The sequence below is a fragment of the Pristiophorus japonicus genome, chromosome 2, assembly GCF_044704955.1.
Source record: "Pristiophorus japonicus isolate sPriJap1 chromosome 2, sPriJap1.hap1, whole genome shotgun sequence".
NCBI lineage: Eukaryota > Metazoa > Chordata > Chondrichthyes > Pristiophoridae > Pristiophorus > Pristiophorus japonicus.
In genome coordinates, this window is record NC_091978.1 from 334,048,199 (window position 1) to 334,065,034 (window position 16,836).

At 44.1% G+C, this 16,836-nt stretch overlaps 1 protein-coding gene across 1 annotated transcript in view; it reads left to right on the forward strand.

Moving 5' to 3' along the window:
* LOC139248393 (alpha-1,3-mannosyl-glycoprotein 4-beta-N-acetylglucosaminyltransferase B-like) overlaps window positions 1-16,564 on the forward strand; it is a 414,869-nt gene extending 398,305 nt beyond the window's left edge. Inside the window, exons 13-15 of the mRNA XM_070872141.1 lie at window positions 2,302-2,389; window positions 9,884-9,996; window positions 16,049-16,564. Coding sequence (XP_070728242.1) covers window positions 2,302-2,389; window positions 9,884-9,996; window positions 16,049-16,072 — 225 coding nt within the window. The 3' untranslated portion in view covers window positions 16,073-16,564. The remainder of the gene's footprint in view (window positions 1-2,301; window positions 2,390-9,883; window positions 9,997-16,048) is intronic.
* Window positions 16,565-16,836: the final 272 nt, after the last annotated feature.

Genomic DNA, 16,836 nt, shown 5'->3' on the forward strand with positions numbered 1-16,836 from the left:
AGTTCAGAATAAACTCAATTTTTTGGCAGAGTCAATAATCTTATAATGTGGGCCAAGCAGGCTTGCAGAATTTATGTGCAGTACTACTGATTAGCCAGACAGCCTAGCATAGTGATGACATCTGGAGTGGTAGCCCTGTAACTGGTGGTTGGCAGTCTTACCACTTAATTCAGATAATCATGCAAGCCAATTCTCTAACAGTTAGAGTGGTTCCCGTGAACAAGTGATGGGAAGCTCACTGCTAGTAATATACCCAGTTTCGGTAGTATGCCCATGTACACATAGGGTCCCTAAGTCTGTTAACCTGTACCTAAGATCTCTGTTAGCTTCCCTGCAACCCAATCCAGGTAGACATTGACATCGTGGACATTTTTGGGCCCCAGGTAATTCTTTCAAGCAGCTATCATCCCAAGTCGTAGGGGTCTAAATTGATGGCCTTACCACCCACTGCCACCGACTGCTGCCAAGATCCGCCGACATTCCTCTCCGGGTTGTGCCCAGTGCCAGTTTGCACTTGGGCTGGAGCGGGCGGGAGGGGAGAACTGTCAGGAACCGCCCGCTGACATCAGTGGACGGCCAAGTGGCGCAAGTGACCTCCCGCCCGCCCAGATGCCAGATTGGTGTGGGCGGGAGTCGACGGGAGTTGGCGCCAGCAGGGGGAAGGACTGCCGGGAGGAGGCTAGTCTAACCCCCAAGGTAAGCTTAAAAAAAAACGGAAAAAAAGGATTAGTGAACGTTTTAATAAATTTTTTTTCACAGCGACTTACCTTAATAGGTTCCCCTAAAGGTCTTCCGGGTAATTTTTTTTTCCAATAATTTTTATTTGAATGTCTTCGACCCTCCGTGGGCCCGACCTCATCTTCAGCGGCACTTCGGCGGCAAGAACCTTTGCCGCCAAGATTGGGAGCTCCCGCCCGCTCCCGCCCAGTTTGATGGCGTATGTCGCTCGTTTGCCACCGGCCCAACTTTTAAATTATTTTTCATCAAATTCCCGCCCAAACTGCCGCCCGGTCTCTCGGCGGTCTTTTGGGCAGCACTTGAGTGGGACTTGACCTTCACCAATTTCGGCCCCTTCGAGTTTCCTCATCAACTGTACGACAAACATTTGCCTTCATTAAGGTGGAAGGACCTACACAAGGCAGCTTGCAAAGTGCCAACCATCTGGATGTTCTAGACATGCAATGGCAAATGCGATATACCAGATTTAGTTATCACCAACTGCCTAATCTGGGATGCTATGTGAGGGATTTTAGTAAAGATATATTTCCCCTCCAGATATTCAGTGGCAAGTCAATGTAGGCCAGAGTCTTTCCTTGCTGCAATCATTTCCCCTTCTTGCCACAGTGCACCTCACAGTTTGGTTCTGACTCTTGAGCCTGGGCAAACGTATTATGTCCCACAAGATAAACCAGTCATTTTTAATGCCAGTTTTAATGGTGTGCAAAAGTAAATAAGAAAGTGTGGAATCGGGAAAACGTTCTCTCTTACTGTCTTTTTACTTTTACAGTATAAACAGATTATCCAGTGCACAAAGTCATATATAGTGAATTTAACTTTCATTATTATAAGGCAAAATAACTCGATATATCTAAATTCACCAAATCACTGTATACCAATGATAGATAATAATCTATTAATTCCAATGAGTTCAAAGTAATTACTTCTCCTACTTGGCAAGCTTTGCTAATATAATTTTTTAAATCTATATTCTCATTTAATTTTAAATCATCTATTCCCTCCTACATTCACTTTCTTACAAAAATTAGAAGCAAACATATTTACATATGCACTTTGGTATGACAAGAACAGAACAGCTATTAATGTGATCATTTGCTTACTCCCTGTGCAATCCGAAGATGCACAAAATGAAAGGTGCTTGCTTTATAGTAAGTTATTACAAAAACATTCATTCTCAATCATGCTCTCAGGATATCAAGGGCTTATTAGAATGAAACCCTGCATTGTAACTTCCTGCTTCTGTTTTCTTTATACTAGCAAACTGGAAGTGATAAGGAGATAACTTAAATTGTTGCAACACAAAGATAGCTTTTGTAGCCTCAAATACCTGAGCTCCCTATACCCAGCACAAACTGAAAATAGATGCAAGTTATACTCAATACAAGTAATTGTGATGGAAAGATCTCATTCATGATTGTATTGTGTACACTGTATTAAACTTTCTGTACTGGCGATAATCAAGAAATGGTGTTCTCATAACTATGATTGTAACTTAGTTACTTTAATTTTGTTAAAATGAGTCCTTTGTAATGATTTGAATCCTCCTTTCCCATAATTTTTCAGAAAAGTGAGTTTGAGAAGAAATCTTTGCACAACAATAACATAAAATATCCCAAATACAAAGAAACAGAAGATGGCTATTATAGAATAGGTAAAGCATTATTTGAAATATTTTTCTGAAGACTAATCCAACAATAAATTACATGGTTTGAAAATGTACTTTTAAGCAATATCTACAACTATTTGGTTAAAAATTATTGTCAGCCACATCAGCAGACCAAATCGTAGCATTTCGTATGACTTTCCTTTGACTCCAGTGCCACGTGCTAGTCAGAGTAGGAATCGCAGGATAGCTCAGATGAATACGTGGCTTGAGCAATGGTGCAGCAGGGAGGGATTCAAATTCCTGGGGCATTGGAACCGGTTCTGGGGGAGGTGGGACCAGTACAATCCGGACGGTCTGCACCTGGGCAGAATCGGAACCAATGTCCTCGGGGGAGTGTTTGCTAGTGCTGTTAAACTAATATGGCAGGGGGATGGGAACCAATGCAGGGAGATAGAGGGAAACAAAAAGGAGGCAAAAACAAAAGACAGAAAGGAGATGAGGAAAAGTGGAGGGCAGAGAAACCCAAGGCAAAGAACAAAAAGGGCCATTGTACAGCAAAATTCTAAAAGGACAGAGGGTGTTAAAAAAACAAGCCTAAAGGCTTTGTGTCTTAATGCAAGGAGTATCTGCAATAAGGTGGATGAATTAACTGTGCAAATAGATGTTAACAAATATGATGTGATTGGGATTACGGAGACGTGGCTCCAGGATGCTCACGGCTGGGTACTCAACATCCAGGGGTATTCAACATTCAGGAAGGATAGAATAAAAGGAAAAGGAGGTGGGGTAGCATTGCTGGTTAAGGAGGAGATTAAGGCAATAGTTAGGAAGGACATTAGCTTGGATGATGTGGAATCTATATGGGTAGAGCTGCAGAACACCAAAGGGCAAAAAACGTTAGTGGGAGTTGTGTACAGACCTCCAAACAGTAGTAGTGATGTTGGGGAGGGCATCAAACAGGAAATTAGGGGTGCGTGCAATAAAGGTGCAGCAGTTATAATGGGTGACTTTAATATGCACATAGATTGGGCTAACCAAACTGGAAGCAATACGGTGGAGGAGGATTTTCTGGAGTGCATAAGGGATGGTTTTTTAGACCAATATGTCGAGGAACCAACTAGGGGGGAGGCCATCTTAGACTGGGTGTTATGTAATGAGAGAGGATTAATTAACAATCTCATTGTGCGAGGCCCCTTGGGGAAGAGTGACCATAATATGGTGGAATTCTGCATTGGGATGGAGAATGAAACAGTTAATTCAGAGACCATGGTCCAGAACTTAAAGAAGGCTAACTTTGAAGGTATGAGGCGTGAATTGGCTGGGATGGATTGGCGAATGATACTTAAGGGGTTGACTGTGGATGGGCAATGGCAGACATTTAGAGACCGCATGGATGAACTACAACAATTGTACATTCCTGTCTGGCATAAAAATAAAAAAGGGAAGGTGGCTCAACCGTGGCTATCAAGGGAAATCAGGGATAGTATTAAAGCCAAGGAAGTGGCATACAAATTGGCCAGAAATAGCAGCGAACCTGGGGACTGGGAGAAATTTAGAACTCAGCAGAGGAGGACAAAGGGTTTGATTAGGGCAGGGAAAATGGAGTATGAGAAGAAGCTTGCAGGGAACATTAAGACGGATTGCAAAAGTTTCTATAGATATGTAAAGAGAAAAAGGTTAGTAAAGACAAACGTAGGTCCTCTGCAGTCAGAATCAGGGGAAGTCATAACGGGGAACAAAGAAATGGCGGACCAATTGAACAAGTACTTTGGTTCGGTATTCACGAAAGAGGACACGAACAACCTTCCGGTTATAAAAGGGGTCGGGGGGTCTAGTAAGGAGGAGGAACTGAGGGAAATCCTTATTAGCCGGGAAATTGTGTTGGGGAAATTGATGGGATTGAAGGCCGATAAATCCCCAGGGCCTGATGGACTGCATCCCAGAGTACTTAAGGAGGTGGCCTTGGAAATAGTGGATGCGTTGACAGTCATTTTCCAACATTACATTGACTCTGGATCAGTTCCTATGGAGTGGAGGGTAGCCAATGTAACCCCACTTTTTAAAAAAGGAGGGAGAGAGAAAACGGAATTATAGACCGGTCAGCCTGACATCGGTAGTGGGTAAAATGATGGAATCAATTATTAAGGATGTCATAGCAGTGCATTTGGAAAGAGGTGACATGATCGGTCCAAGTCAGCATGGATTTGTGAAAGGGAAATCATGCTTGACAAATCTTCTGGAATTTTTTGAGGATGTTTCCAGTAGAGTGGATAAGGGAGAACCAGTTGATGTGGTATATTTGGACTTTCAGAAGGCGTTCGACAAGGTCCCACACAAGAGATTGATGTGCAAAGTTAGAGCACATGGGATTGGGGGTAGTGTGCTGACATGGATTGAGAACTGGTTGTCAGACAGGAAGCAAAGAGTAGGAGTAAATGGGTACTTTTCAGAATGGCAGACAGTGACTAGTGGGGTACCGCAAGGTTCTGTGCTGGGGCCCCAGCTGTTTACACTGTACATTAATGATTTAGATGAGGGGATTAAATGTAGTATCTCCAAATTTGCGGATGACACTAAGTTGGGTGGCAGTGTGAGCTGCGAGGAGGATGCTGTGAGGCTGCAGAGCGACTTGGATAGGTTAGGTGAGTGGGCAAATGCATGGCAGATGAAGTATAATGTGGATAAATGTGAGCTTATCCACTTTGGTGGTAAAAACAGAGAGACAGACTATTATCTGAATGGTGACAGATTAGGAAAAGGGGAGGTGCAAAGAGACCTGGGTGTCATGGTACATCAGTCATTAAAGGTTGGCATGCAGGTGCAGCAGGCGGTTAAGAAAGCAAATGGCATGTTGGCCTTCATAGCAAGGAGATTTGAGTACAGGGGCAGGGAGGTGTTGCTACAGTTGTACAGGGCATTGGTGAGGCCACACCTGGAGTATTGTGTACAGTTTTGGTCTCCTAACCTGAGGAAGGACATTCTTGCTATTGAGGGAGTGCAGCGAAGGTTCACCAGACTAATTCCCGGGATGGCGGGACTGACCTATCAAGAAAGACTGGATCAACTGGGCTTGTATTCACTGGAGTTCAGAAGAATGAGAGGGGACCTCATAGAAACATATAAAATTCTGACGGGGTTAGACAGGTTAGATGCAGGAAGAATGTTCCCAATGTTGGGGAAGTCCAGAACCAGAGGTCACAGTCTAAGGATAAGGGGTAAGCCATTTAGGACCGAGATGCGGAGGAACTTCTTCACCCAGAGAGTGGTGAACCTGTGGAATTCCCTACCACAGAAAGTTGTTGAGGCCAATTCACTAAATATATTCAAAAAGGAGTTAGATGAGGTCCTTACTACTAGGGGGATCAAGGGGTATGGCGAGAAAGCAGGAATGGGATACTGAAGTTGAATGTTCAGCCATGAACTCATTGAATGGCGGTGCAGGCTAGTAGGGCCGAATGGCCTACTCCTGCACCTATTTTCTATGTTTCTATGTTTCTATGTAACGCAGAATTAACCGGATTATTTTAGATGCATTAATGCCTCCGCTAAAATAATAGAAACATAGAAATATAGAAAATAGGTGCAGGAGTAGGCCATTTGGCCCTTCAAGCCTGCACCGCCATTCACTAAGATCATGGCTGATCATTCCGTCAGTACCCCTTTCCTGCTTTCTCTCCATACCCCTTGATCCCCTTAGCCGTAAGGGCCATATCTAACTCCCTCTTGAATATATCCAATGAACTGGCATCAACAACTCTCTGCGGCAGGGAATTCCATAGGTTAACAACTCCCTGAATGAAGAAGTTTCTCCTCATCTCATCCCTTATCCTAAGACTATGTCCCCTGGTTCTGGACTTCCCCAACATCGGGAACATTCTTCTTGCATCTAACCTGTCCAGTCCCGTCAGAATCATACGTTTCTATGAGATTCCCTCTCATCCTTCTAAACTCCAGTGAATAAAGGCCCAGTTCATTCATCTCCCCTCATATAACAGCCCAGCCATCCCTGGAATCAGTCTGGTGAACCTTCGCTGCACTCCCTCAATAGCAAGAACGTCCTTCCTCAGATGGACAAAGGATTGTCATATGAGCATGCTAAGTGATCATCTGCTACTATTGGCAACAGCAATTTCTAGGCTAAGAGGTGTATAGAGTTTTGGTAGAATTTTGAATGAACTGTTATTATATTTCGGATCCGAACTTTGAATATACTGTTATTATTTCATTGCTAAGGAAGATGATAAGGTGATGAGCTGGGGAATCATTCTGAGCTGATGTCAGCCTCTGTCTTCTTTTATAGTTCCTGCAACTTTGTAAGTTGCATACATGTTGGTAGATTTTCATCTTTTCTATCTGACAAATCGGGCGGGTTCCACCACAGGTGTAGGATGTTCCTTGCCTGATTATCTTCTCTGCACTCCACCAAGGCATTGCTTTATGCTCAGGAGGTGTAGATGAAATTTATCCTATAATCTGTACAATATGGATGCCATATTAGCTTAGATTACCTCATCGACAATCATCAAAACAACTTTGGGCTAGTTTTCACTTTCAGCAGTGCTGGAAAACTGGAGGTAGTGAATCGTCTGCCTGTATCCTGCCCACCCGGTTTTGCTTTCCGATGAAGTCAATGGAAAGGAAAATCAGTCGGCCAATAACAGCCAGCCAATCAGTTACTTCACATTTTTCGTCACCGTCAAAAGCGAACATTACCCCCAACATCTTTTCACGAGCTTCTAGAAAGATCTCTGGGAAACAGGTTCCTGTGTTATATGGACAATGATCAGTAGATTGTTCATTATTGACAACCAAATTCAATTCACGTTGGTACAGTTTATCAGCAACAATGGATTTAAATTAATTCTCATAATTCTTTTTAAAAAACTTGTCGGATTACAGCTTGCCCTGATTACTCACTGGGGAAATTGAGAAGGGTAATACTAAATCATAGCGATCACCCTAGCTGAAGGATTTTCCAGGTGGGAAATTTTCCCAATTCGGAATCAACTCAAACAGGCTGGAAAATAAATAGAAAACCCACAATTCTGCTCTCGCACTACTTTCCTAACTTAGCCTAAACATGCCCACTGTTTCCGTTACATGTCAATCAAACACTTGCCCTTCCACCTGGACTCATCAAAACTATCCTGCAGGAAGTCTGTCTGTCTAGTAATTTCCCCCTGAATTTTTAAGTCCTACATTCAGTTTATTTTAAGCAAAATTTAATTGAAAACTTCAGACGCCAATTAAAGTGAAATGGGACAAAAACTAATAGGAAAATGCACTTGAATGCTTCCACTATATTCATCTGTGAAACAGATCTTCAAGAAACATGGTCTCGTTTTTTATTTTAAGTTGGGTGGAGTTTTGGAAACTCATGAAATTGCAAGACAATTCAGACAGCGGAATTCCATTACAAAACCCAAAGAGGCTGAAAACGTACGGGACGAGTATGTTAGCAGAAGTGCCAGGCTATGTCTGCCTTGACCCTATGGCGTTGACTCGTATCAAAGTTTGTGGAGTCAGATGGTGGTCCCTTCATTTAAATATACTTGTGTACTTCTATGTGCTAGGGGTGCACCATGGACAGGAATGTTCTTTCTTCGGAGCATAGTAGCCACTAATGCTCTCGTAGTGTCACCCAGGCCAGGGCCATTGGAACTCCCAGCCTGGGAATCCTTGCCACCAGCCACATTGCCAACTAAACCACTGGTTTTGTTTAGGGTAGGTGGAGGCCCCATTCCCAACATCATCGGGACCCGACTGTAGTTTTAACTGAGGCCTAGCAACAATTTGGCCGGGGGGATTTAAATGCCTGGGAGTTAAAATAGCCCAGGCCTCATTTCTGAAGCAGCGGGTGAATTTCACGCTCACTTTGCTGTCCACCTACCCAAAACCCACCGGAGTTAAAATCGGGGCTTTTGTTGAAATAAAAGCAACTCCAGCTGCTCACCTCCTTGATTATTGAGAAAGCAGGAGAATGTAAATAGACATGCCCCATTTTTATCTGCAGGACACTTTGTTTTTAAAAGGGTGCTGCTGCTGGGCCTGAAATGGGGCTAGTTTCATGTCTTCAAAAGTAAACTTCTTCATTTGGTACATACTCCTGGTACCTTCTACTACAAATGGAAATGTACCAAAATAATTAGAGATGGACAATTGTATATTGTATATTCAAAGTGAAGAAAGAAAGGAATCAATCAATCAATCAATCAATCAATCAATTAATCAATCCAACCACCGGATGTCCCAAAGCGCTTTACAGCCAATGAAGTACTTTTAAAGTAGTCACTTGTAATTTAGGAAACACGGCAGCCAATTTGCGCACAAGCAATCACTCACAAACAGCAAAGTGATAATGACCAGATAATCTGTTTTTAGTTATGTTGATTGAGGGATAAATATTGGTCAGGACATCAGGAATAACTCCCCTGCTCTTCTTCAAAATAGTGCCGTAGGATCTTTACGAACACCTGAGAGGGCTGAAAGGGTCAGTTTAACGTCTCATCCAAAAGATGGCACCTCTGACAGTGCAGCACTCCCTCAGTACTACCCTGCAGTGTCAGCCTATATTTTTGTGCTCAAGTCTCTGGAATGGGACTTGAATCCACAACCTGCTGACTCAGAGGCGAGAACGTTACCAACTGAGCCACAGCTGACACTGATAGTAGAAATTGATTACATGATCACACACTCGCTGTGAGGATTGGCATAGGAAGAGAGCACAGAGCAGCTTTAGAGCCTCAACACTGTAAGGGCACACGCTCCTGTCAAGAATGCTCCCTCCAGGAGCATGGCATCACCCCTTTAATCTGTTTTCTTACTTGGATCATATGTCCTCTGAAGGAACAGTAACAAAAAATGCTGCATTTCAAATATTAAAAACAGTTAGATAACAAAAGGAAACATGTTGAAATATACTCGGGCAATCCCAATTGTGAAGTCTGTGGGGGTAAAGTTCAACTTGAGTGAGGCCACAAAACGGGCCTGTTATACGCTCCGCCCGATATTCCTTTCCATTATCAGGCGGTTGTATAACAAGCAACCGATACACTACTGACCGTTCTGTGCTCCCTGTTTAATTGAATTTTACCCTCCGCATCTTCAGTAAAACAGTTACATTTATTGTTTCTAGTGAAGCAATATTAAATTTTACTGACAACATTTAAATGCATTTCTTTCTGTACTGAATACCAATGTTGTAGTATGTGGCAGTTTTTAAGTCGACGCTTGATTTGTCGTTCAGATATGGAAATATTGTTTATAGCTTATAAATGAAATTGCCCAATTTATGTCAAAACATGACAATTGTTTAGCTGTGAACTGAATACAGAAACTGTTCCAGACTCATTTCACTTAGCTTGCTTACAACTGCCAGAAAGATGACGCTGATCCCTGTCTTAATCCAAAACAATGCAAAGTGCCCATTTAAGATTTTCCAATTTAGCTACGAGTTACCAGTTTAATCTGTGGTTAGTTAAATCTACATTTTTATTTTGTTTTGTGCAAATTGTAATCTTGTTTCATTTACACGTTAAGGTGCATTTAGGAATGGAATTGCAGAAGGTGAAGTCGATGCATCGATTGGAAAAATTGAAGCTATTCGATTATCCATTCTTTCAGAGTCCCCTGTTTGGGTTTTACTGAGTGAGGTAATATTTCAGAAAGGATACAACATTCTATGTTATTTCTATATTAATGAGATGCTGTTGACTTCTGAACCACAGGTCACATGCAGTTGACAAAACATGTAAGTTGTCCAATCTACCTTGTTCCAGCAGCAGTGGAGACTTAACTTTTTCATCAGTCTCTGTATGTTCCATCAGATCTATCTCCTCTATGGATCCAATTGACCCTGCTGGTGATCAGAAGCGGACTTCATAGGCTGGATTTTCCTCATTGGCAGATTTACCAGAAGTGCACTAGGATGGTTCTTCAACGTGATGCTGAAGAACCAGCCTAATTTTGCTCAGAGCATTATCATTACATGTGCATGGTGCATTCTAGACACTATAGGGAGTCCACCTCTGGAACGAGAGGAAAATTCAGTACTGCTGCAGCAGCTAAAAGGTTCAAGGCCTCCAATGTGGCTCCATGCAATGTCTGAGACTGATGCTTCTTCTGGGCACCAGGCTCACAAATTATAAAGTCTTCAGTTGAGGTGTTGCTGTCTGCAATTTACAAAGAAAGACCCAGCTTTCTGGGCCCAACAGAAGGAGGCCCACAAATGGCAAGATTCAGGCTCATGGACAGAGCTGGCCGAGGCAGTGATTGCCACTTACCCTAGAATCATAGAATTATAGAATCATGGTATTATGTCTGTAATGCACTTATGAAGGACTCCTTGAGGCAATGTGTTGTACTCAAACTGTAATGACCTTGGTCCTTTATTCGTAACTCCAGAGTAAGGCACAAGCATGGTGAGCAGCCTTTTATACCTATGCAGGTGACCCTCAGGTCTCCCACCGCAGTGCCCTCTGGTGGGCAGCCTCTGCCATAGGTGCAGGAAACCCTGGTCTCCACCAGTTGCACCCTCTAGTGGTGCCAGCATAGTATATACACAGTGTAAACCTTATTGATAGTACATCAGGTATCGTCTCCATCTTATGCAACTATACAGTGACTACACAGAGAGTATATCTATAGTCTGCATATATAACATCACTTTCCCCCAAGTCCTTTGTGCTGATTACCTTTGCACTATGTGCTCTGGCTTAGCTCTCCCCAGACTTAAGTGCCAAAAGCCCTTGCACCTTGGCTTGGCTTTCTCCCTATTAACCCCCAAGTTCTTTTGCCACAACGTTGGGTAGTAGTTACTAGTTTGGATGGTTTGATAATGCAGTGGAGGTTCCTGAGGGTTCTGAGTGTGATCCATGGCTACACACATCCATTCCCCCCCCCCCACACAGCAAGATCATGCAGCAGGCCCGTTACCTTAACATACAGGATTGGACACAGTGCAATTACAAAGAAAGGAAGTTACAGTTTGTATCGTGACATCTTGGTTCAGTGACTTACATTTGTTACGTTTTGCGGTCGTCCGCCAGGATTGGGTAGATTGCATTCATGGTTCAGTTATGGTAAGTACTGAGGTAGCAGTACAGGTATGCGAGGACGCAGGTTCCAGAACAACCGGATGGGGTCCTAGTCATCTGATGCAGTGCCGCACCCCTTGCTAGCGGGGTGGGCTTGGTTCGCTCACCTAGCCAGGACTCAGGGCCTTTGCCATTGCCTAGTGGCGGGCAGAGCCACAGATGTGTGTGGCCTCCCTGTCCTCCTTTGAGGGCTGCAGAATCTTCTGCCTGCTCTCTAACAGTGTTGGGAACCTGGCTGTTCCAGGTCCCATTTGGGGAACTCGGTTCTGACCTTTCGCTCCCGGACATGGCCGAGGTAGCGACTGGGTGTGAGGGCTGTGCCGTCTCCACCTGGGTGATGGACAATGGTGGCCGACTGCACGTATTGGCGCTGTTTTCGTTTCCACGTCCATGGCGAATAGTGTCATCGGGTGCCTACAACGTGGGATGGACCTGGGACAGGGTATCAGGATCACTGCCTTCACCCTCCTGAGGTCGCTGGCCTATAACTTGTGAGGACACCTGGGGCAGTGCATCAGGATCAGTGCCTTTACCCTCCCGAATTCACTTGCTTGCTACTTTTGGGGACACTCTATTCCCAGACTATCTCGCAACAACATTTTGTTCTTTACATTAGGAATAGTACCGACATCTCACAACAACATCTCACAATCTTAATCGGTTTGTTACATTGATTGCCATGCATACAATGTCTTTTAAGTTCAGTTGGTTGAAGGTCTCCTTTAAGAGAACCCTGCTGGCTTTACCCTAATCAAATCCTTTGTTAGACACCATGTGTTGGTCCCTCAGCGTGATATGGCTGCGGCCATTTTTTTCAGCCACGCTGCACCTCGCTGCAGCAGGGACGCCATCTTGCCTCGGTCCTCAAGGTCGACTGCCTTGACCCTTCTCTCCCGCGATTCTGCCACAAAAGCTGGAAGAGTGCCTGTGAATTCGATCTTCCTCCCCAGGAGTCCTGCCACTGGAGCCGGGAAGGTACTTTTAGGTCGTTCTGGTCGGGTCATTGCCACGCAGTCGTGATGGACAGTCTGTGCCTCAGGTGCTGCGCTGGTCTGTTCTCTGGTGCCTGGCCCAAATGAGGGTGAGGTTTTGCTCTGCCTCTGAGCATGGGGGACATCGATTACTGGAGTAAAGAGGTCTTCCCATTTCCACTGGATCTTCCCCATCCATCTTCTTCCGAGTAGCGTTGGACCATCACTTGCAACAATCCACAGAGGTAACTTGTGCACCACGCCATTATGGATTACACTTACATCCGCACAACCAAGAACTGGGATCAGCTCCTTGGTGTAGGTGCGCAACTTTTCCTGTACTGGAACCAGCTCGGGTCGTTTTTCATTCCATAGCCTCTCAAAGGCATCCTGGCTGATCATTGACTGGCTCGCTCCCGTGTCCACTTCCATGAAGACTGGAATGCCGTTTATCTCGACTTCCATCTTCACTAGAGGACAACCGGTGACGCAGGTATACACTCCATACACTTCTTCTTGGGACTGAGCTGCCTCTCTGGCCAAAACATCATACTCGCCGCTGGATTCAAAGTCATCTACCGAATCCTCTGCTAGGCGGTGAGTCATATTTCTTTTACATATACGCTGGAGGTGGCCTTTCATGTTATCGGCTTTGCATACATACTCAGCAAACCGACACTGGTGAGCCCTATGGTTTCCTCCGCAATGCCAGCATGGTGTTACTCGATTAGCACCCCTCGGTGGACTCTGAGTTCTGGAACCCTGAGGTCTGTGCTCTCTGCCCAAGGCAGAGCCACGTTCTACAGTCTTGCCTGTGAAAAGCACCATTCTGTGTACAGTACTAGCCGGGTTTGAGTCCACAGGATGAATAATTTGCTTGGTGCTGCAGGTCGAGGTCATGAATGCTTGACTGATGCTGATGGCCTTCTGCAGGTTGACTGTGGTGTTGGCAGCTAATAACTTGTGAAGGAGGCCCTCGTGGCCAATTCCTATAATGAAGATGTCTCGCAATGCTTCGTTGAGGTGCATGCCGAAATCACACGGTGCCAAGTCTCCTGAGGTCGGCAGCATATTTTGCAATCTCCTGGCCCTCAGGTCTGCGGTGAGTGTAGAATCTGTGCCTGGCCGTGAGGATGCTCTGTTTTGGTTTTAGTTGGTCGCGAATTAGTTCAGTCAGTTCATCGTATGTCTTATCCTTGGCCTTCATGGGTGCCAGCAAGTTCTTGATGAGGCGATAGACCTCGGGCCCACAACTGGTCAGCAGTATAGCCTTGCGCTTCTCCACCAATGTGTCCATCTCTCCTGCCAGATCATTTGCCATGAAATATTGCTCGAGCCTTTCTGTGAAGGCATCCCAATCATCACCCTCTGCAAAGTCTTTTAGTAAGCTAAAAGTAGCCATAATGAAAGTCCGTATTCTCATCGCCAGTTATTATATCTGTAATGCACTTATGAAGGACTCCACGAGGCAATGTGTTGTACTCAAACTGTAGTGACCTTGGTCCTTTATTCGTAACTCCAGAGTGAGGCACAAGCATGATGAGCAGCCTTTTATACTGGGTCCTGCACACCTATGCAGATGACCCTCAGATCTCCCACCACAGTGCCCTCTGGTGGACAGCCTCTGCCACAGGGGCAGGAAACCCTGGTCTCCACCAGTTGCACCCTCTAGTGGTGCTAGCTTAGTATATAAACAGTGTAAGCCTTATTGATAGTACATCAGGTAACAAGTCTCCATCTTATGTAACTATACAGTGACTACACAGAGAGTATATCTATAGTCTGCATATATAACACATGGAATGGTTACAGCACGGAAGAAGGCCATTCAACCCGACGAGCCTGTGCTGGCTCTCTGTAAGAGCACCTCAGCTAGTCCCACACCCCCACCATTTCCCCTTAGGCCTGCAATTCTTTTTCTTTCAGGTACTTATCCAACTCTCTCTTGAAAGCCACGATTGAATCTAGCTCCACCACCCTTTTAGGTAGTGCATTCCAGATCCTAACCACTCGCTGTATAAAAATGTGTTTTAATGAATGCCTTCCTAGATTGCATTCCATATGATGACGTGCAGAGTGCCTTAACACTCCTTTAGTCAATGGGAAACTGCTCACAAACAAAGAAAAGGAAGTACCACTTCAAACTACCAAGACTCAGCCACTTCAGAAGTTTCTGCCATTGTCGGAGGAGTAGGATGCTTAGACAGTAAGGGCATTATGAATAGGCCTCAAGGGGGCTACAGTGACCTTAAACAATTGATAGGTTTTCAGATTTATTGTCAGTGAGAATGATTTCAGGCAAGGTGGGGGAATACCTGTATAAAGGAGTAACAGAATGATCTCCAAATGCGAGAAATGGTAGGGGTAGAGGAGCTTCCTGCTGAAACTAGGGGAACAGGAGGAGGCCTAATGGAAACCCCATTAATTTCTAGTGGCAACACAATAGAGGGTAAAACAGTCACGAAAGATTTTGTCAAATTTAGAAACATCTAAACATTCAAACTTACTTGGAAAGGACCATTTTTGTTAAGGGGAACTTGAAATTATCGTAAAGATAGTAGAACAGGATCATTTCTATCTTATGTAAAGTCCTGATTTGTTCATGTATTTCTAACTACAGTCAGAATAGTCTGAGGTTTTTCCGGGCTTTTAAAAAAAGTATTTATCCCTTGCCCCTTGTGAAACGCCAAGGAAGATTTTACTGCATTAAAAGTGGCATATTTGGTCTAGAACTTCAATAGCGCAGTAAAATGTGTGTTGGGGGGCAGTATGATGCTAACCCACGCCAGTTCATATGAATGTTGGCAGAACGTGAGATCCATGCTGCCTGCTCATTTCAATGATTTGTGCATGCACTCACGCTACCCACACTGTTCACTGCCTGCACGTCTATCAAAGGAGCCTATGCTACTTAAAAGCAGCCAGCAACTCTTAAAGAAGAGGTGGATTCTGGTTGAAAGAAGTGCTGTGATACCTATCATTGAATTGGCTGAAGGTGGGAGAGAGCAGGCACCAAGGTTCTCTGATGCTGCACTGGAGGCCTTGCTGTAGGAAGAGGAGGAGGCACGTTCTTTATCCCCCAGAGGAGAGGAAACCCTTTAGGCTGCTGATGAGGTGATCGCTAATGAGGTCAATGCCAAGAGCTTTTCTCCAATGTCATGGATACAATGTCACAAGAAGTTTAATGATTGAACTTTAATTGTCAGGGTAAGAGGACTGTTTGAATCCCTTCTCATCACAACTGCACCACTCAAGCGCATCCTGGTTAGCGTCCCGTTGTACTGAGTGAGGTCAGCATATGGCGTCCAATTAACTGGGGCAATCCATTATGGTGAATTCTGCAGGCAGTAGCTAACACTCGTTTGCAATATTATCTGGCTGCTTTAATACCTGTCGGTGTACAACCCCAACACGAGTGCTATCTCCTACACTAAAATTGAGGACTGTACACTTCCAGTCCTCGTGTATGAGCGCATCGAGCCATTTTGTGTCCTTAGGTGACCACATAGTGCCTGAAAAACATGCGCGATACGGCCCAATTTCTGTTTAAATTATAAGAGGTGTGAACATGGTATGGTTTTGTGCAATAAAATTCATTAAATACATTTAAAAATGCTGTTTCTGCATTGTTTTCTCAGATACTCATTAAGACAGCTACATAAATGCAAGGAACAAATTGTGCTCCCCATCAAAAGTGCAACTATTTCTTCAATGAAGTTTGCCTGAGATGGATTACTTCAACAACTGCGCCACCTAGTGTGGTAACATTAAAGAGCAATTGAGTGAAAATCAGAAAATGCTGGAAATTTGGATGTAAAATCAACAAGCGAGGCAGCTTACGTAGAAAGATCATGGTGGTGGGACACTGCAGATATGCAAAATTTTAAATGATCTTTGACAAAAACAATTGAACTGTTTATTTATATGATAATGACACTGTTTTATAATCTTGTTTTACAAATCCTTTCCTGTCACTACAAGACTTAACGACAGAATGCCATTTTAATGAAAATTTCAGTGAACCTGGGTTATGACTACGTTATTGTGTGCTGTTTATAAATGCATAGTTTGCGCAGAAACTAAAGGTATGCTTGGTAACTTTATGTCATTGGCCCTAAGATAAACGATTTAACATTAAACTACATGAAGTCCAGTGTGATAATAATCTCTACCAATCACATATTACCTTTTCTTGGGGGGGGGCGGTGGGGGGGAGGCTGGATGAGGGTCTTTTACAACTCCCTTTATCACCTCCTGCCACAATGTTTCTTCCAACTAAGAGTGTGAGATGGTTTTGAAAGTAACCTTGGGCAATGGCATTCTATGAGCTGACAGGGCAATCCGTGCCAATTTGTTTTTACCTTCAGAGATGCTCCACTGTTGCATTGATGGTTTGATCAACCTGCCAACCTGACAGAAATTGGCC